Source organism: Schistocerca piceifrons, chromosome 7, assembly GCF_021461385.2.
Source record: "Schistocerca piceifrons isolate TAMUIC-IGC-003096 chromosome 7, iqSchPice1.1, whole genome shotgun sequence".
Lineage (NCBI taxonomy): Eukaryota > Metazoa > Arthropoda > Insecta > Orthoptera > Acrididae > Schistocerca > Schistocerca piceifrons.
This window is the reverse complement of record NC_060144.1, coordinates 471,557,698-471,580,404: the sequence shown is the minus strand read 5'-3', so window position 1 is coordinate 471,580,404 and position 22,707 is coordinate 471,557,698. Positions and strand designations below refer to the sequence as shown.

Below are 22,707 nucleotides of genomic sequence, written 5' to 3'. Positions count from 1 at the left end.
AAATTTGGTCGAAAGAACAGTTGATGGCTGTGAAGTTCGGGTACGCAAGAAATCTTTGCGTGTGTTCTTTTTTGAAGGTTCGAGCATCTGATTTAGAGGACCTCGTCTTAGCAGTAGTAGATGATGATGATTGAGCCTTAGGGTTGGTGGAAGGAAGGGGAGACATTGATTGGGCGATCTTGGCACTGGCCGATCTGATGACCGAATCGCTAAACGTTAGATCACATGTCTGTGTAGCTACCTCCCTGGTAGGCCGAGGAGAGGCGAGAACGGTACTGTATATCCCTGCCGGAAGCACAGTGGGCTTTCTGCTATTGAATAACTTGCTAGCAGCCGAGGTCGCCACCTTCTCTTTCACTCTAATTTCCTGTATACCTTTTTCATCTTTGTAGACGGGGCAGTCGCGAGAGGAGGCAGCATGGTCGCCCATGCAGTTGACGCCCTCATGAGCGTCCCTGCCACAGGTAACGCATTTAGCCGCACCTGAACAAGACTGCCATGTATGGTTAAACCGCTGACATTGGTAACACCTTGTGGGGCGGGATACATACGGTCGAACCTGAATGATCTCATAACCCGCTTTAATTCGTGAAGGCAATTGCACATTGTCGAATGACAGGAATATAGTTCGGGTCAGTATGATGTCTTTGTCGACCCTTTTCATGACCCAATGGACAGCCGCAACTCCCTGATCAGAGAGAAAAGACAGGATCTCCTCATCAGTTAGTCCGTCGAGTGGCCTGGTATACACCTCACCATGCGACAAATTCAAGGTGCAGTGGGCCTCCACCTGTACAGGGAATGTGTGTAAGAATGGCTTGAAGTAATTTTTGGGCCTGGAAGGGGCACTCACTCGGTTGGTTGGTTGGTTGGTTGGTTTGTTTTGGGGTTTGATGGGGGCTAAACATCAAGGTCATCAGTCCCCCATTCCAAACAGACATAATTGCAAAAGGCCTATACAGTAAAAGCGTAACCTCTCTGCACCCAGAGGGAGGGACCACCAAGGGGTACAGAGCTAAAATGAACACCGCAATAACACAAAATAGAGTACACTTGAAAAAAAGGAGCAGAGCAAATACTTGACAAGAGTAAACAGACTACAGTGGTTGATGGATCAGGTAAAAGGTCAACCACTCAACTACAAACAAAGAACCTCCAGCTGGAAACCGTTGATAAGAGGTACCAACACAACTTGTTACCATAGAAGACACTATTTTGGTATCCACGTCACGAAAGTCACTGGATTGGGTGTAGCCTGAGAAATCATGTGAGAGCACCCACACTGGAGCGAGTGATAAAACCCAGCTGCACGGATAAAACTTAAAACTGAGTCAGCTATAGAGGCATCATCACCTAGAATTAAAGGAAGTGCAACTGGTAAATTAAAGGACTGCTGCAAGGGGGCTAAAATGGGGCAGTCCATCAGAAGATGGACCACTGTCAGCCCTGCATCACCGTGACACTTGCACGGGTTCTCACGATGAAGGAGATAGCTGTGGGTTAACCACGTATGTCCAATTCGGAGACTGCGGAGAACCGAGTCCCTACGCATGCCCCTCAAGGATGAGTTCCATACGGCCGTGGACAACTTTACCATGCGGAGCTTATTTGGCTTGTTCAAGACAGACCATTCAGAGCTCCGAACATGTAGGGCTGACTGGAGGTCTCTTTCCACGAGACCAAGCTCCAGGGGCGGCGAAGTGGTGGCCTGCTTGGCCAACCAATAGACATTCATTTCCTGGGATGTCTATGTGGCCCGATGTCCACACAAACGTCACTGAGTGACCACACTCGGCGAGAGCAAAAACAGCATCTTTAATACCGCGCACCAAAGGGTCTAGAGAAAAACACACACTGGTCGAGTGCTTGCTATCTACTCAGGAAGTCACTGCATATGACAAATGACTCCCCAAGGCAGGAGGAAAGGTGAACGAGCGCACGATAAAGAACAACCAGCTCCGCAATGGAAATAATGCTCCCACAAGGCAGGGAATGCTGCTCAACATAGTCGCCATGGATGAAAGCAAACCCAGTGTGTCCATCGACCACAGAACCATCGATGTAGACTACACCTGCATTGAGAAACAAGGCAAGAAGAGCCAGGAATTGTTGAAGACTGGCAGGTGGAACGGAGGACTTAAGCCGCAAGAGAAATGCAAGCGAGGGAGGGACCAAGGAGGGAGCACTCTGTTTCCAACAGCAAGGTACCGTAGCGCAACTGAGTACAAGGTTTCACTTGTCCTGCAATCACATTTACACCCTTCTGAATGACAAAAGGGTTGACTGTTGAAAAATCGTGACCATCAGACCTTGTGACAACAAGAACTTCGGTGGTGGTGGTAGAATTTTCTGAACAGGAATTTCAGCTAACTTTCTTTTTTGGGCAAAAGACAGGGAAGAAGAAGAAGAAGAAGAAGAAAAATCAATTGCAGATGAATCCCCATGATTGCCAGCGTCTCTGATTGCGTGCTCCATCCTTGTGCATCCCCCCCCCCCCCCCCCTCAGAGGGCACTCCCACCTTAGGTGTTTGTCCACACCTCAGGTCACACCTCCCAAGAAACGGACGGAGGGACCAATCGGGACATTCGGAAGGTAACAGCTCAGGCGATCACCCCTCCCTGGGCCTGGCGTTTACCAGGGGGGTACGTGGGTGCCTTACTTGTCGACCCAGGGCGAGGAATTACGCGTTACCCCGTCACCGGCTACACATGCGAACATCTGGGTCGGCCATCAGACACGCATAGGGAGGAGAGAAGAGAGTAAAGAGAGAGAGGGATAGAAGAAAGAGTCTCAAACGCCAAAGCGGAGAATAGGACAAGGAAAAGCAGACAAGGAGAATAGGGCAATGAGAATGAGGCATGAGGCAGAGACGGAAGTAAGGGCATGAAAGCAAGGAGAAGAGTGAACGTAGGGAAAGACCAATAGAGGAAGAAAGCGTAAGACCAGGGAAAAACAAAGGAAACAGGATACTGGAGTGTTCAAAAGTCTGTCTCCGGAGAAAGGCTCGATACATTACCCCCAAGAAGAGGGAGTGTGAAGGTAGGTAAGGAGGGGGAGGGGGAAGGATTGGGGACAAAGAGGGATGGGGAAGGAGGGTAGGGCAGCCCAGAAAGGAAGGTGAACTGCACTAGCTCGGGGCCACGTGCTCGCCACGCATGTATCCACAAAAGATATGTGGACCCCCTGGGGGGGGCCGACTTTCTTAATAATAAGCACATCCCTGTAATTACTGTTAATTGAACCCACACAAAAATTAGAGCACTGATGAATGAGGATAAAAATTTGAAGTTTGTACTGTTATTCCACTGAAATGAACGTGCGAAGGACTGTATAAATTACAATTTCATATTTTATTATATACATAACATCTGTGTTGTTGAGTTTGTTGCTAAGAATAACGTGTTTTGAAGCACTGAATAAATCTGTTTAAGCAGCCTAATCATTAATGTTTTATTCTCAACATGCTAGCGGAGATCTGTGGTTCTGCTAAACACTGATCTGAGGAACAAATTCAAACAGAAGCCTTTGACACAATAACATTGTTGTGGACAACAAATGAAGTAATTTAACATGTTTGTGTAGAGTCCAACTGACATTTGCCAACCACAAAAAACATTGAGACTGAAGAAAAATATAAATTAAAAAAACTTGAGGAGAATTGGCCAAGATAGTATATCCTCATGAAGGTTACTTTGGAATGTGACAGTATATAACTTGAGTGGCATTTTAATCAAACAAGTAGCAAATATTGAATATCTGACAACTACCTACTTTGATGAAAGCAAATTAAAAAGTGAGAAACATCTTATCAGTAGACACAAAACAGTTACTTCAACCTGTCACATGTGAAACTGCAATAAGGTGTACGGGAAAAGTTGTACTGCATTTACAATAGACAATCTCCAGAAAATAATGACTTGTTGCAACATTAAGTTTCATAATATGGAGTGGGAATGGTCAGACAGTGCAGGAGATCATTTGGCAAACTTTGATGAAGTTCAAACAAAGATGTCAATGTTCAATAAAACAATAGAAGCTGGTTTGTACACATTCACTTCAGACATTGCCTAACGAATTTGATCGCATTTACATGACTTCATATGGTCTACCATAAGAAGAAGAAAAATTGGCCAAGTGTAAGTCACTCACATGCTGAGGATTCCGTACAAACTTAATTATGCACATGCATAGTTAACCGAACCCGGAGTCTGGGATGTCAACATATTTTGCCAATTTTTTATGTCCATACACACAGAGCATCAGACCCTGCAATTCCAAGATTTCCAAGAAGGTTATAATTTTTTTAAGTTCAATTTTTTTGTTTAATTTCACATTTGTTATTGTCTCTGAAAAGTTTGTATCAAAATATATCGCACAAAAAGCTGGTCTTTTGATTCCATTGATGTAGAAGCTTCAATTTTCTACACTGCTGCAGAATCATAGACCCTCAGTAAAAAAAAAAAAAGTCAACGAGACCTCTACCCATTTCTGAGAGAAAGGTCTCCCGACAGATTAAGTGATCCTATAAGGGTTCTGCTTTTACCAGAGGTACGGAACCCTAGAAACATGGCATAAACTACGTGAAAGGTGTCTGAATTACAAACTGCGAATGCTACGATGGAATGAAACTAATGTAGCAACTGAAATGTTTTCAGAATCCAAGCTACATATACCAACACAGCAACAATGCAAAATAAAATGTTTAGTGCACAAAAACGATGAAGTTAAGCAACCACAATGTAAAGAAACATTTTTCTTGTGGTACATTTCAGAAGACTGCATAACAGATTTATACTCAACACCTCTTCTAACCGTGATGGTTGTACAGTGTATCAGATGTGAAAACCTCGACAGATCTGATTCACCTGTAATTTTGAATTTATTAGTGTATTACGTGTGATACATTGATGTTATGCTGCACATCAATGTATCAAATAATCTAGACTGACATGTTTCATACAATCCTTTTCATGTACTGAAGAAGTAGGACAACACTAATAATAATGAACACTTCGAAGCATTTGGAAGTGATCATGCCCATGTTGAAACTTTGTATGGAAGAAGATTGATTAGATGATATTTTGAAGTTAGGTGGTACTATCCATATGGTGACTAATTTATTTTCTCTTAGAAAAGGCTGGAGAGAGAAGTACTGATGAACATATCAAAAATGTTAGTAAAATACGAGTTTTACAGAGACAACTTACCAACTGCTGTTTCTTTATCTGAAATAAAGTACGAACTTTATCATCTGGCAATTGCACTGATTTAACATGGGAAGTCTTGCTGTAAAAGAAGCTACCGACACTTCAAATATGACAAAAGATTTGAACACCACAATAAATACCATGTACAATTGTTCTTGACAGCTCAACATTTGTGTGTAGGTTAATGCAAATTTTGTGCAAGTTGTATGCCAGGTAATTACCATCTGGCTTTAGACAACAGAGTTGATAAACCAACTATCCCAAGTGAATTAGTCTTCACTTACGTATTCTATCCAATGAAATGAACCAATCTGGCTGGTTATTGGTATTTTCTCGTTTTTAATTCCCATTTTTCTGATTTTGGAATGACATACATAAAAGTAAAAACATGAAGTTAAACAGAAGTTCCCAATATTTATTGAGTTGGCGGGAACTCGGGCACAACTGAGTACTGAAGAATTACGAACATGATGGTGAAGAAGATAACCGATGTAAGCGCACGCGCGCACACGCGCACACGCGCGCGCACACACGCACACAGAGAGAGAGAGAGAGAGAGAGAGAGAGAGAGAGAGAGTCAAAACTGGGTAGAAAAAAAGAAAAATTCTCTCACTGTACTACAGCCACTACAACTAAATGGAGTTTCCGAATAAGAGAGCAGGATTATCTGTGAGATGATATGTTTATGGCTTCATCAGCAACACGCATTCCCGAAGCATTGTAAGCTGAAGCTATACCTGCTACCATTCATACTCTTCACAAAAATGAGCCATTAAGTATTACACAAAAAAAAAATATTTTTAAAGGAGTTAAGTTTGATCATCTGGAAGTATTTGGGATTATGTTCTGTATGGATTCCATGACAAATGGAATTGGTTCAATGTCAGTTGTTTGGAAGTGTACGGTTAACATTCCATTCTTCTCGAAGTGATGTGTTGGACAAGCATTTTAGAGCATGGTCAGCACTACGAAGTTGTAAGGATTGAGGCACTCTAAGGTTTGGATGTGTTTCATTTATGCACATGTATCGTGAAACATTGATGCACTATATCTGGAAGCCAGGACTACACTCATCACACAAGATCTGCAGTACCTGCTGGTCGAGAAAAATGTCCATGTCATTGGCTCCTGCCTGGGAGTTATGGTGAGTACCATAGGAAAGAGTAACAATGCCTGTAATGTCATGAGGACATGAGAAAACTTGTTATACTCCAAGTCAATTGTAGTCTTTTTTGACTTTTTTGGACTTTTAGTCAACATCAATGTTTGTGGTGTTCCACACGATACAGCACATTTATATCACCTAATCACACGAGCACAATATACAATACACCTTTTTATCATAAGTATCGTACTTGTTTCACAATATAATGTGATTGTACGAACAAAAAACCTACTCACCAAGCAGCAGCAGCAGAGCACACGCATAAATGTTTTACTTCTGCAAAGCTTTCGGAAGAAGTTCCAGCAGACGGGTTTAAGGGAAAGGAAGAGGGTGAAGGGATAGGACTCTAGGAGTTTAGGAAAAGGGATAGAGTTTAGAAAAGTCCCCCAGAACCCCAGGTCAGCGAGACTTACAGGAGAGTGTGAGAAGGAGAGACATGTTGGGGACTGAACTGGACAAGAGCTTTGAAGGCGGAAAACAGGTAATATGTTAGATTACTGTTAGAACATCGTGCATAAGTTAGAAAGAGTGAAGAATGTAAGTGCACTGTATAAAACAGAGGTGTGAGGGAGGACAGCGAAAAATAGGTCAGAAAATGAGAGATGTGGAAAAGTAACACGAAATTATGAAAGTAGTAGTTACTCCCCTTCCCCATGAACCATGGACCCTGCCGTTGGTGGGGAGGCTTGCGTGCCTCAGCAATACGGATGGCCGTACCGTAGGTGCAACCACAACTGAGGGGTATCTGTTGAGAGGCCAGACAAACGTGTGGTTCCTGAAGAGGGGCAGCAGCCTTTTCAGTAGTTTCAGGAGCAACAGTCTGGATGATTGACTGACCTGGCCTTGCAACATTAACCAAAACAGCCTTGCTGTGCTGGTACTGCGAACGGCTGAAAACAAGGGGAAACTACGGCCGTAATTTTTCCCGAGGGCATGCAGCTTTACTGTATGGATAAATGATGATGGCGTCCTCTTGGGTAAAATATTCCGGAGGTAAAACAGTCCCCCATTCGGATCTCCGGGCAGGGACTACTCAAGAGGATGTCGTTATCAGGAGAAAGAAAACTGGCGTTCTACAGATCGGAGCGTGGAATGTCAGATCCCTTAATCGGGCAGGTAGGTTAGAAAATTTAAAAAGGGAAATGGATAGGTTAAAGTTAGATATAGTGGGAATTAGTGAAGTTCGGTGGCAGGAGGAAGAAGACTTCTGGTCAGGTGACTACAGGGTTATAAACACAAAATCAAATAGAGGTAATGCAGGAGTAGGATTAATAATGAATAAAAAAATAGGAGTAAGCTACTACAAACAGCATACTGAACGCATTATTGTGGCCAAGATAGACAAAGCCCACGCCTACTACAGTAGTACAAGTTTATATGCCAACTAGCTCTGCAGATGAAGAAATTGGAAGAAATGTATGATGAAATAAAAGAAATTATTCAGGTAGTTAAGGGAGACGAAAATTTAATAGTCATGGGTGACTGGAATTCGAGAGTAGGAAAAGGGAGAGAAGGAAACATAGTAGGTGAATATGGATTGGGGCTAAGAAATGAAAGAGGAAGTCGCCTGATAGAGGTTTGCACAGAGCATAACTTAATCATAGCTAACACTTGGTTCAAGAATCATGAAAGAAGGTTATATACATGGAGGAATCCTGGAGATACCAGAAGGTATCAGATAGAGATTTAGGAACCAGGTTTTAAATTATAAGACATTTCCAGGGGCAGATGTGGACTGACCACAATCTATTGGTTATGAACTGTAGATTAAAACTGAAGAAACTGCAAAAAGGTGGGAATTTAAGAAGATGGGACCTGGACAAACTGAAAGAACCAGAGGTTGTACATAGCTTCTGGGAGAGCATAAGCGAACAATTGACAGGAATGGGGAAAGAAGTACAGTAGAAGAAGAATGGGTAGCTCTGAGGGATGAAGTAGTGAAGGCAGCAGAGGATCAAGTAGGTAAAAAGACGAGGGCTAATAGAACTCCTTGGGTAACAGAAGAAATATTGAATTTAATTGATGGAAGGAGAAAATATAAAAATGCAGTAAATGAAGCAGGCAAAAAGGAATACAGACGTCTCAAAAATGAGATCGACAGGAAGTGCAAAATGGCTAAGCAGGCATGGCTAGTGGACAAATCTAAGGATGTAGAGGCTGATCTCACTAGGGGTAAGATAGATACTGCCTACAGGAAAATTAAAGAGACCTTTGGAGAAAACAGAACCACTTGTATGAATATCAAGAGCTCAGATGGAAACCCAGTTCTAAGCAAAGAAGGGAATGCAGAAAGGTGGAAGGAGTATATAGAGGGTCTATACAAGGGCGATGTACTCGAGGACAACATTATGGAAATGGAAGAGGATGTAGATGAAGATGAAATGGGACATAGAATACTGCGTGAAGAGTTTGACAGAGCACTGAAAGACTTGAGTCGAAACAAGGACCCCGGAATAGACAACATTCCATTAGAACAACTGACAGCCTTGGGAGAGCCAGTCCTGACAGAACTCTACCATCTGGTGAGCAAGATGTATGGAACAGGCGAAATACATCAGACTTCAAGAAGAATGTAATAATTTCAATCCCAAAGAAAGCAGGTGTTGACAGATGTGAAAATTACCGAACTATCAGTTTAATAAGTCACAGCTGCAAAATAATAACACGAATTCTTTACAGACGAATGGAAAAACTGGGAAGCCGACCTCGGGGAAGATCAGTTTGGATTCCATAGAAATGTTGGAACACGTGAGGCAATACTGACCTTACGACTTATCTCAGAAAATAGATTAACGAAAGGCAAATCTACGTTTCTAGCATTTGTAGACTTAGAGAAAGCTTTTGACAATGTTGACTGGAATACTCTCTTTCAAATTCTAAACATGGCAGGGGTAAAATACAGGGAGCAAAAAGCTATTTACAATTTGTACAGAAACCAGATGGCAGTTATAAGAGTCGAGGGGCATGAAAGGGAGGCAGTGGTTGGGAAGGGAGCGAGACAGGGTTGTAGCCTCTCCCCGTTGTTATTCAATCTGTATATTGAGCAAGTAGTAAAGGAAACAGAAGAAAATTTTGGAGTAGGTATTAAAATCCATGGAGAAGAAATAAAAACTGAGGTTCACCGATGACACTGTAGTTCTGTCAGAGACAGCAAAGGACTTGGAAGAGCAGTTTAACAGAATGGACAGTGTCTTGAAAGGAGTATATAAGATGAACATCAACAAAAGCAAAACGAGGATAATGGAATGTGGTCTAATTAAGTCGGGTGATGCTGATGGAATTGGATTAGGAAATGAGACACTGAAAGTAGTGAAGGAGTATTGCTATTTGGGGAGCAAAATAACTGATGGTCGAAGAAGATAAGATATAAAATGTAGACTGGCAATGGCAAGGAAAGCGTTTCTGAAGAGAAATTTGTTAACATCGAGTGTACATTTAAGTGTCAGGAAGTCATTTCTGAAAGTATTTGTATGGAGTGCAGCCATGTATGGAAGTGATACATGGACAATAAATAGTTTAGACAAGAAGAGAATAGAAACTTTCGAAATGTGGTGCTACAGAAGAATGCTGAAGATTAGATGGGTAGATCACATAACTAATGATGAAGTATTGAATAGAATTGGGGAGAAGAGGAGTATGTGGCACAACTTGATAAAAAGAAGGGACTGGTTAGTAGGACATGTTCTGAGGCATCAAGGGATCACAAATTTAGCATTGGAGGGCAGCGTGGAGAGTAAAAAAGGTAGAGGGAGACCAAGAGATGAATACACTTAGCAGATTCAGAAGGATGTGGGTTGCAGTAAGTACTGGGAGATGATGAAGCTTGCACAGGATAGGGTAGCATGGAGAGCTGCATCAAACCAGTCTCATGACTGAAGACCACCACAACAACAACAACAACAACAACAACAGTTACTCCCACCTCTGCTACACACAATGCACGTAGCTTTTCACTCTATAACTCATGCATGATGTTGAAGGCAGTGCTCTGTCTTTAAGGTTTCAGGTTTTCAAACCTTGTCTAATGCAATCCCCAATCACTCTTTCCTTCTCATCCCATCCAGCAAGTCTCCCCTGACCAGGGGGTTCTGGGTGACTTCTCCAAACTCTACTCCTTTTCCTAAATGTATCTAGCCCTTTTACCTCAACCCTCTTCCTTCCCCTCCTACTCCTCTGCCAGAAGGAGGAGCCACTGGCTCTAATAGGTTACATACGTAAGACCTTTTTCATGTTGTGTTTTCCTGCCACCACTTGGCGAGTATATTTATCTATCCAATAATATTTATTATTTTCATTGTTATATTATACAGACAATGTTGGATTAATTTCCAGCAATAACAGAATGCTGAAATAAGGTGAGCAAGATTAAATAATTCTTGGTTATGCATCAGGCTAACAGCCAGTATCACAGAAAAGAACCAGCGGAACATTGCAGAAGTTATGTAGTTGTCCTTGGTGTCTGGCTATTGTGTTCACCTTCCACGAAGGCCTTCAGTCATTGTCAGCGAAGATGTGAAATTCAAGGAGACAATACTCAATAACATTTAAAGAGTTATGTTACTAAGTTGTGAATGACATCTCTAAATGGAGCTCAAATTACAGATGTACATTGTACTTTGAGGGGTATAGAAATGAATAGAAGGCTAATGTGTTACAGACAGAAATGTAGGGCATACCCATCAACAGAAACCCAATTTGTTGCTGCAAGTTAGAGAAGTGAATTATTAGTGTGGCTCGATCATTTACTGAATGACATTAAAATTGTTGAAGAAAGTTCAGTTCCTACATTACATAGAGGAAAGGTGTAAAAATGGGCACCCTTTACAAAGAGTATGGTAAGTGCTGCAGTCTGACAGAAAGGACTGAAAACACTGCCTGTTGTTGACAGATGGTAGCAACGAACAGTTTGAAGCATCACTTCAAGCAGTGTAGTTACAGTGTCAGTTATTTTGTGAACTGGTATTTGTTCAGGACTGCAAATGTTTGGTAGGTATGTGAAATCTTTTTTTTATATATCCTTCTGATTACTTTAAAACAATTTCTCAGTGATACCCGGAACAACAGAATCCTAAGCTACTTTTAGAAGCACATTTTACATTACACACGCTTTTAGGTTAGACGTGATAGTGGCCATGTTGCTTAAGAATGGTTGGTGTAAAAATGGGCCCCTATCTAAGGAAGTCCCATAATTACACCATCTCTTCTCTTAAACAACCTAAGATATTTAAATAATTTTATGGGGATGTGTTTAGTCAAATTTTGTTTGAAGTTCATATACACAACTCACACAGCAACAATCAAACAAATAGAATCTTCAAACTGTGATAATAGACCCTAATGCTTTTGTTCACCCTTGCATTCCAAAAACGAAGGAGCACTACAACTGTAAGAACCAGAGGCATCAGTGGTATGAATCTCAGATGGCATGTGCCATGGCAGCTGTTGAAGTACAGGAGGCTTCTGTGAAAGGTGCTGCAAGAACATTCATGTCCATTCACAAATGTTGTGGGACTTCACATGCCAGGCCCTTAGGCTTCAATAAAGAGAATGTGATGGTTTTCTTTGATTTATTGTCAGACACTTTCAACAAACACTCGTATCCAGCAGACCGAGTATGTAACGTAGACAAGACAGGCCTGTCCTCTGCCCAAAGCGAAATTGCAAGAGTGGTAGGGATGAAAGGGAAGAAACAAATTTTAGCTCTAACATCTGCAGAAAGAGGGGCTACAATCACAGGTATCGCATGCATTAGTGCTTCTTGACATTATGTTCTGCCAATGATAATTTTCCCTAGAACAAACTTGTCCCAAGCTCTAATACGCAGCTACCCCCCTGGTGAAATTGTTAAGGCCCATCCTTCAGGATGCATTCATAACAATTTGTTCATCAGATGGTTCATTGAATTCTTTGAGAAAACATGTCCAACTGAACAAAGGTCTTATTTTGGATGGTCATTATAGCAATGTTTGAAATCCAGATGTGATCAACTTTGTGAAAGAACACCACGACTTATCTCACTTCCTCGACATTGCACCCACGAACTGCAGCCTCTACATAAGACGTTCATAGGACCTCTGAAAACTTACTAGAGAGAGGCACTGAGTATGGCTGCATCACAATGGGCACCCTCTCACCTTACGTCATGGAGGTTTTTGGCCAAGCCTACCTTCACACCCAATCTGCTGAAATAGCAATAAACAGATTCAAAGTAACTGGGTTATATCCTAAGAACCGTTACAACTTCACCAACACCGATTTCATAGCAGGTACGTTGGCTGCAAAAAAAGACAATTTTCTGAATCACATGCTCCTCTACTTCCTTATCTCTGAATCAACTGACGCCATCTACTTCTTTGAGTTATCCTCATTTACAGTCAAATCAAGCTCTAGCTATGCCAGTTGATGAAGCCACAGAAACGAGGGACTTCAACAAATGCAGTTTCACCATTCAACATATTAAGGGATAAACAACGCGGGGACGAAAAGCAGCAACCACCTGCCACATCACGGAGTTATTATTCAAAGATCAGTTGAGAAAGTCACTTGACATAGTGCTATCAAGAGCAGGTCGGTTGAGTTTCTTTGGAGATAGAGGCAGCCCAGTGGACAGAGGTGCAAAATCCAAAGGCCCTCAAAAAAAAAAAGAAAATTTGTTCCACTAAACTATCTGATTCATCATCTGACTCTTCAGGCTCCTGCAGCCCTCACCTTGTGGACAGCAATAACGACCTTGATGTGAACGATGGCGATACACCAGACTCAAGCGAAGCAAGTTTCATCTTCCTTGATTAAAAGTTCTCTCAAGGCAGGAGAGGTGTGGATTAAATGTATTTTGTGCCAAACATGGGCACACTTAAGACTGTACAAACACGAAAGGAGCTACTTGCATTCACTGTTAATTTCAGATTTCATGTATAAAAGTACAAAAGTTGCTTTTTGTAGACTAGTGTACCACTTTGTATTGCTTTAACCCATTTCATTAAAATATCTCAAAAGATTTCTTGCACCTTTTTGTGGAAGCCCGTATTTGCACCCCCCCTTTTTTTATGTTCCATTTTACAAGCTTTTTATAAATCTGTTTTCGAATAGGAATGATGGATAATTATTTTGCCTCTTATTAATTCTTAAACTTGTTATAGTTGTTCATGAAGATATAAAATGTAGAGTTTTTACAAAAGAAGGTACCTTAAAGACACAAACATGGGTTTCCATGTTTATACCTTTTCCTCTACTATGACAAAAAAAGTGCAGTATTCTACGACTGCTCAAAAATACCGAGACAAGATATAAGTACGCATGACAGACAGAGAGCAAAATCAATGTAGAGTTAGTACAAGATCAGGCAGCAGACACTTTTCTCCATTACATACTTCTGACAAGACTGTGCAAGCGTTATCACTTTTGACTTATCACAGTAAATAAAAATGCAAATGGTAACTACTAATAAAAATGTCAACAAATGTTCTGAATAAGATTTGAGGTTAGTTACACTGTTAACAAGATTAAAATTTACTCTCAAAATTATCAGCAAAATATCATTTCTTGCAATTTTAAACATTTTCTGCAACACTAAATATAAACTACCAAATATTGAAAAACATGTCACTGACAACGGTGAATAATGGAAGGCTCTTCCCCAACACACACACACACACACACACACACACACACACACACACACACACAAAAGATACTTACAAAGCATTGTTTACGGACTGAACTAAGGCTCACCTTCTTGTCTGAATAAATCTTTTAATTCTTGCCATTTGTACTCATAAGCTATGTTGGAAACATAGATTCGTCTATCGGAAGTGGATTTCCTTCCACGTTCACGTTCTCTGTCCCGTGTTGTACTGCTACTACGTGGGCCAAATCTGGTTGGCCTGTCTCCACGACGAGCTCTGTCACGATCTCTTTCCTTGTTACGATCTTTGTCATTTTCCTCATTCCTGTCCATGTCTAGTCCAAATGGAGACCTGGAAAGGAAATATACATAGATACAGATAGATACATGCTAACTGCAGCCACCCCTCCCCCTAGTGCACCTGTGCGTGCGCGGACTCAATATTATTATTCTTAAAAATGTGACACTCATTTTACATAGCCCATAAAAAAACTTTAGCACCCTTTTAAGATCTCCCACTATCACTGAAGTGAGAAATCTAAGACTTTCATATGCAAGTCCTGTTTTACTCTCAATAAATAATAAATACATTCAACAGACTTCCCAAATTATATTCAACATCACTTCCCATTTTCAATTATTCACCTACTCACATGTCCAGAACCACTCAAGCTACTTCTACTTATCTTAAGTTTCACTAAGTCTGATTGAGCTTTGAAATGAAGCTGCAGATAATTTGTTTCTGTACAACATCAATAGCTGGAAAAACAAACCACACTGTACATATAATGATCAACATTTATGTTTAGTATGTAAAAGTTCAGTCAATCAGCACTTGGGGCAAATCATTCTAGCACAGATATAAGCCAAAAATACACAAACCACTAATGTAAGCAACTTTGACAAAGGGCAATGTAAAACAATAATGGGAAGTCCTGGTTGGAGCAATATGAAAAAATAAGAGAATGCAACTAATCACCTACAGTGGATAAATGTGTGGAGTACCAGTATCATCAAATCATCCAGGTCTTATCACTCACCATCTCAGAATTTCATGAAATCTTTGTAAATTTGTTTATACCTATAATGTAAGAACTTTGGAAATTATTTATGCCCCAGACAAACTAGGGTGAAGTGGGGTAAGTGTAACCATGGGGTTACTGTAACCACAGCTTATGGTGCCTTAAAGAAGCTGTATTTTTATCTCTGACCTATCACACATGTTAATTTACTCCTTTCTTTGTTATATTTAACCATAAGTTGTCAAATCTGGCATAAATTGGTAATTAATTTTTGGACTTGAATTGACGTCTACATTTTCACTCTGCGAGAGAGTGACATGCTCAGAATTTGGTGGTCTGTCATTTCTGCAGTTTTAAAGATAACTGCACAATTTTTTGGTTACAAACTAACTTTTGCATGATAATTTCAAATACGAGTTTCGTTTGACTCTACTGATAAAGCTCTTGATAAGCCAGACATGGTTACACTTATCCAACTTTTTCCCATGTGGGGCAAGTGTAACCAATCAGCTGGGGCAAGTTTAACCGGGGGGGGGGGGTTTACACTTGCCCCAAGCAAACTTACCAGAACATATTTATTTATTTATTTAAGCCGTAACCTTGTTTTTGCCATCATACTAGATCAACTAAACTGGCCTTCCTGTACATATGGATACCAGAATACCTGATGTGCTGGATTTGTAGATCTACTGAGTTTGTGAGATATATTTTATTTTTTATTTAAGTCTATTATATTTTTAAACCACGTTTCCTTTTATAAAATATGAGACAGAACTGTAAAGAATGCCACCATTTCAATTACAGTACAGTATGTGAAGCATTGTTTGACTGACAACAGTGTTGAGCATGATAATTCATCCTGCAGGCAAAGGATGTAGCAGTGTTTAAGAGTGTGAAATTTACTTGGGACCAAAAGTTAACTTGTCACCAGAGACATCATCAAGGGGTAAAAATTAGCAAACGTGGCTTTTCCAATCTCCTCACTGCTGTGTGGAATGAAACACCACCTGAATTGTTGAAAAGTGGTTTTTAAAAAGCAGGAATATTCCCTTACAGTAGAGAAGTAATTGATCAAACTAAATATGATCCGGAGGCATATAAAAGATATGTAGCTCATACCAAATCTTTGGCAGAAACAAATCCATTGCCAGCTCACGATAATGCAGCCATAGACTGTGTGGAAGCTACATCTCTTAACAGAAAGTACTCAGATTTTTGGGAAGCTTTCAGCTGAACAACCTCCAGAATTTTATAGCCCTACATCTACTGAGCCCTGCAGTTCTCCCAGTATCAGAGTTCTTTCTCAACCATTCCCGAGCTAACCAATGTTTCATTATGTTCTGGAACTTATTATTGGAAACAGTCCGACAGTGTAGTCCCACTGGTAAAACAAAGAAAAAAAGGATTGCATCAGTAGCTGAAGTTATCACTTTTCAAGATGCCATCTATAAAGAAAAAGATTTTAAAGGAAACAAGACTAATAAGGAGAAATCAAAACAAAACAACATTATCGGCATAAAAAAGGGCTTGGTAATGAAAAGTAAATCTTCCAAACAAAGTGGTGTTACTTTATGCGAAATGGCATCTCAGAATGTTGTGGAAAAAAATCCCTGGTTGCTCATGTGGGTAACAAGAAAAAAAGACGAAGTTGAATCAACAAGTGAAGAAAGTGAAACTGAAGGAGGCCTATCTTTAATAAGTAGTTATGAAGAAAATGGGACCATAACACTAGATGATCTCAGGAAAGAAATGATAAACTGTGAAGAAGAAGAAGAAGAAGAAGAAGAAGAAGAAGAAGAAGCAAACTTTTTTGAAGCCAAAGATAAAATTACAGTTGGAAACTATGTTCTGGTAGCTTTTGCAACAAAATGTAAGAAAGTTCATTTTATTGGCCAAGTTACCAAAATGAGTGATTTAGGAGATCCAGAAGTGATTTTCCTCAGATGCAAAAATAAGACAAAGCATGGCACCACATACTACTGGTCTGATAGAAGAGATGAGACGGAAGTTCCATCCTCTGATGTCATTTCAGTACTGCCTGAGCCTACTTTGGGTCACAAGGAAGACCTGACATTTTGTGTTACATTTGATTCATACAACATTCAGTGACTAAGTAATAGTTAGGGCCTAAGTGTGAATATAATAAGTTGAATTAGGGCAGTTTAGCATTAAACACAAATTGCCAACAACTTTAGTTCAATTACCGTGAAAAATAATAGAAAGTGAACTTATAAAGTGAATTTTTCTTTTCTCTTGAGACTACATATTTTATTATTTTTGTTAAATTGTCTACTGAAGAAAAAAATATTACTTTTGTAGAATTTAAACTAATAAATTACTGGCCTAACACAAAAATAAATCATCTATGATGCATTCTATTTCAGTGTTTTATAGTTTAGGCTAACACTTATTTTTTAGTTTAGCTAACATTTTATGCGTATTTCATAATACACAAAGAGGCCTGTGCAAAAAAGTTCATATCTTGAGTAAAATTTAAGATATTTTAATAATTTAAAAATCCTCAAATTCAGTAAAAATTGGGAAATCAGGTCACTTACCCCAAGTCTCTTTTACAATTCTCTGTATGGGTACAACAATGCGGGGTTACACTTGCCCCGAACCATGGGGCAAGTGTAACCTCACAACACAAAATTTTGAAAACAATTATTTGACCATATATATATATATATATATGGTTAAATGATAGTGATGTGTTGAAAATTAGCTAAGGACTGTTTTTTCCCCTTAAAGTAATGCAATTCAAATGGAAAGCTTCAGACAGTGTGCAAGCTGTCTGAAAACTTTACGGTATTCTCCTTCAAAAATGTGTGAAATACATGAAAGAAATTTTGCATTGGTTATTACTGCCTTTAAGAACTTACAAGGAATTACCTATGTTTTGTGTGTCCATTTAAAGAAAACGCATTACTATTTTTATTTTATTAAAATGTCTACAACCTTTAGTATTATTTAATGCCAAAACTGTGTTCTCAGTAGATTGGAGAAACGTGTTTTTTTTAACGTCCTTGTAATTTTTGTAGAAAATTGAAAGTGGCCTGCACCAATATTTTTTAAATTTCTTCTGTAATTTGTGACATTGTTCAGGTCACACATTCTGTAGACTGCTAGAAATATCTTTTGTTAAAACAATTTAAGTACAAAACCAAAAGTTGTAAATATAACTGAAAAAGTCTGCACGAAAGATTCTTGCAGTTCTCCAATGAAAAGTTTTAATAACTGTGTATGTTTTGAATTCACCGTCAGAATTTAGATTCTGTTACCTTTATATGGTTTTCATAAAAGTAATACATTCTTCTTAACGTGCTTCATTCAGGTACACCAACAGTACATAAAATGTTAGGCACAAAACAAATCTTCCTTCACAGGCCAAAAGAATCGCAAGAATGACACTGACAGTCCAGGTGGGTGGAGAAAAATCAGCACTGCTGACTTGGTCGTTAACTGTGCTACACCTTTGCTCTGACAATGGCATAGGATATGGCAGCCTTAGTTTACAAAGTCCAAGGCCTTCCTTAACAGAACTCCAACAATGTTATTGTATGGGTTGTCTAGCAAAACACACACACCAGACATTATGTTTCCAGAGTACTCTGCAAATCTTCATAGATTTGTTACCAACATCAGGAACAAATGCCATCAACAGGTTTCTCTTCTTCCTCTGCAAGCTGTGGCCAATGTTCTTTCAATTTAATTGCTCAGTTCACACAACAGTATAACTACTCTCCTAGAAAATGGTCTATAATTGCTGCAACTTCACTGTTAACCCTTCTTGGTCTGATAGTCCATTAGCCCTGTGCACTAGAGTGCAAAGGGGCACACACATGTGAGGGGTTAGAAAAAATGTGTGCAATAAATATAAAAAAAGGACAACTTCAGAACTTTTAAGCACAGTACAATGGAAACAGGATGCTAAAATTTGGTATGGTTATTAACCTTTGTAAGGAGACCAAAAATGCCTAGTTTCATCAAAACCTTAGGGGAGTGACAAAAAGCCTTTTTCCTAATTGAATTCACATAAAACATGATGAATGAATATTTGATAATAAAGATTTCCATTTGTAACTCCAGAATGTAAACAGAAGATACTAGCAGTGAGATTCATGCAACCATCTTTAAAATCAGTACGCACTTACATGACACACACAAAATCAAGGAATTTGAGAGGGCTTGTACATAAGGGTGTTTCATAATTTTTTTTTTTTTTTGCAAGGCAGTTGACAGGACCACCAGAATCGTCAGAAATGCACTGTCATTAACCAATATTGACTTTTTCAGGCCCACAAACTAGAGGCAGCAGACAGTGAAAATAGCAGACTGAATTGACTGTCTGAAATGTAAAGTAAAAGCATTCTTGGCTAAATCAGGCAATAATTTTCAGAATGAATACTCTGGCTACATATCAGTAGCCTAGCTCGAGGTCTAGGTTACTTGAAATCAATTTCTAATACAAAAATCACACATTTCTACTCTGAGAATAACTCCACAAATTTCCCACACCTGTCCAGCATCATATTACATAACCAAAGTAAGTTTGAACTCTTGAGTAGATTATTCACTGTGTAGAGTCTAATGAAAATTTACCACCACATTTCAACAACGAACTCGTGATGTTTCCAATATTAAACAACAATTATTCCTACACGTTTCTTCGACAACAAGCAACATTGACCTTCGTGGCCATTGTCGAAATTTAATTTCACGTACGGTCATCTATTTCAAAACAATGAGAAACCACACAAGAGACGGCCACACTTCGGCGATAACCAAAAATCACGACGGAGATTGCGTAAAAAAATTGAATCACAAACTTTAGTATCTGCAATTCAAGAGTTTCTAACGTTCAACAAACAGCCTCAAAATGATCGATCGTACCGAAATTCTTTGTTCGCCATCAACAAAAAAATATTCGGAACAGAAATTACTGACTGCGCCTCATTGACATAAACAATGAAAATGTTAAGAATGATGAAGACCAAACAGCGAAAACCGCAACACTTTTTTCCACAAAACAAGTCATGTTTGAAAATGGAGTCGCGCCGGGCGGTTAGCCACAAAGCAATCAATATAAAATGTAAAATAATTTTACTGAACATCCACTTTGCTACTTATTTCAGCTTCCTCGACAAAAAGTAAAACAACAATAACATATTTTAAACCGCCACCCATGATTCACCATGTATAACGCGCCAAAACTATACTCGTGAAAGCCATGTTTAGCCGCCATTTTTAAGCAACTTAGCGCGGTTCAAAATTTTTCGACTAGGAATACACCGTACAGCCGACATTCTTAACACTTACCTATCTCGGTCTCGTTTAGGACTTGAAGGTTCGGATTTCATTACTCTTATCTGTTCTAAAGACACTCGATATATTGTATTACCTTTCACAGCACCTCTTCCGAAATGACGCCGACAACGACACAGATTACAGAGAACTCGCCAAGACAGATATGTTAAAATCCTGCGATGAAATTGTGTTTCTCAAAGATGCTAGATGTATTAATGCAAGAGTCATATAATATTTAAGTATTCACAGTTGTACACAGTACAGATTGGAAAAAAATGTCTGAATCAACACCTAGGTAGGTCTATACTCTGCATAAGACTTTAAACCGCATGACAGAAGATACTTTCCATTGTATGCTATTCATAGCAGACGCCTGCGGAACGGGAAGGAGCGTCAAGCCACGTTCCCACAAGCATTAATTTCTTAAGACGGGAGGTGGCCGGATCACTGCACGTTAAGCGCTCGCTTGCTACCCACGCTGTCGCTCCTCAGGATGCTTGGACGACTCGGAAAGGGAGGCAAAGCTGCCGCCAATGATGCTTGATGGGGGACGCAAAAAGACGACGCTGCTGCGCCACCTGTGGCGGTGCTCACGCACCGAATTACCGAGGCTGCAGTTGTATTAAGAGTTGGGGTCGCGGTGAGAAGAAAAGACGAAGACGCAAGAAGACGGACACAACCGCGGCCGCTGCGTCGTCGCCACCCCTCGCCTCTGGCGGATCCGAGGTGGTCGATGACGCGGCTGATCCTCCGGACACAGACAGCGAGGCGTGTGCCAGGGTCTGCGCCGCCGACGACGAAGAAATTGCTGCCCTCAAAGCCGCAATGGCGGAAGAGAGGGCAACACTTCAAGCCGAACTAGCTGAGGCTCGGCAGCTGGTGCATAGTCTCCGTGATGCACTGGCCAGCCAGCCCCATCCAGAACAGAAGAAGGACACCAATACGCAGATTGTCACCTCCCTGGAGCCTGTAGTAATAAAGGAAGCCACAAGGGTTGTAACACAAGACGCAACCGTACAGACAACCGATGCGGCGAAGACCAAGGGAACCCAGGTCATCATGGAGGAGTCCGCCCCGGTAGCTGAGTGGTCAGCGTGACAGACTGTCAATCCTAAGGGCCCGGGTTCGATTCCCGGCTGGGTCGGAAATTTTCTCCGCTCAGGGACTGGGTGTTGTGTTGTCCTAATCATCATCATTTCATCCCCATCGACGCGCAGGTCGCCGAAGTGGCGTCAAATCGAAAGACCTGCACCAGGCGAACGGTCTACCCGACGGGAGGCCCTAGCCACACGACATTTCCATTTTATCATGGAGGAAGCTCCTTGCCCCCCCTCCAAGATGCAGCTGCAGAAGATAGTGTCCATCCACTTGGACACTCTCAGGTCCTACAACGCCCGCCCTCAGTTCACTCCTGTTGAGTGGGAAGTTCTCGTTGCCCCGATAGAACAAGGCGAGAACGCAAGCAAAGAAAAAGGGGCGAGAACCACTGAAGACGCCAAAGCCGCCAGCTGGGAGGACGTGACAGATGCCAAAGTGTCACAAGTAGACACATACAAGAAGAAGAAGAAGGACAAGAACAAGCACTCAGACGCCAGGAGGCCTTACTGTGATGGACACCTATCACCATCATCATCATCATCATCATCATCAATCACTCGCCCTGTCAGTCGTTGACTGGCAGTCCTAGGCGTCATCCTGCCCAGTCAAGTAAAGGCCCCTAGCCAACGCATCGTTGTTATTCATGTAGCCTACCGCCTGTTCTGACCGGCAATCATTTGTACTTACTACGCACAACTATCCATTTAGTTCCAAACGTCCCAGCATACTTCGACCCATCCTAAGTGCAGTAAATGTCTAATGACAACAGACTCGTCCTTACCTTCCTCAAAAAGAGTAATTCAAGTGCGAAGAGAGAGGTTCTTAGGCCAGGTTCACACATGCAACATAAGTGTTGCCACAGTTCATAGCATATTACAATTGCAATGCAGTTGCATGTGTGAACTCCCTGTTTTTAGCGGCGCAATTTAAGGGACGCAAATTTTTTAATGCCACAAAAAGTTCAGCTTGGCTGTACCCCTTTGTGGCGCTTCTTTAGTTCCACCACTGCTCTCTAGTGGCGATATTTCGAAACACAAGCATCCTGCCGCAGTTACTATTGCTGTACACGTACCATCTCAGTGAGCTTTCATTTTATTACCGTAAAAGTGAAAACAGTGGTCAGGAGGTACATCTTCGCAGATTCTGTAACTACAAGTACAGAGCCCAATGTTTGATTTTCGGCAGCAATGTGTGTGGGAGAGGGGGGGGGGGCAATATTTGCAAACCAATGACATAGTCGACAATCTTAAAAGATTTTTGGATGAATAAATGAATAAACCTAT

General features: G+C 40.7%; 1 protein-coding gene across 6 annotated transcripts in view; it reads right to left on the bottom strand.

The window, feature by feature from the left end:
• LOC124804591 (myelin expression factor 2) overlaps nucleotides 1-20,520 on the bottom strand; it is a 111,629-nt gene extending 91,109 nt beyond the window's left edge. For 5 of the 6 annotated variants that reach the window (XR_007017347.1, XR_007017348.1, XR_007017349.1 and 2 more), the window contains exons 1-2: nucleotides 20,339-20,450; nucleotides 14,105-14,349 (exon numbers count right to left, since the gene is read on the bottom strand). Coding sequence is in view for 3 of the 6 variants with exons in the window: in XM_047264779.1 (XP_047120735.1) it covers nucleotides 14,105-14,349; nucleotides 20,339-20,379 (286 nt within the window). In the remaining 3 variants the exon portion in view is untranslated. Of the gene's footprint in view, nucleotides 1-14,104; nucleotides 14,350-20,338 lie in introns of all 6 variants that reach the window. The other variant, XM_047264781.1, reaches the window with a different exon arrangement.
• Nucleotides 20,521-22,707: the final 2,187 nt, after the last annotated feature.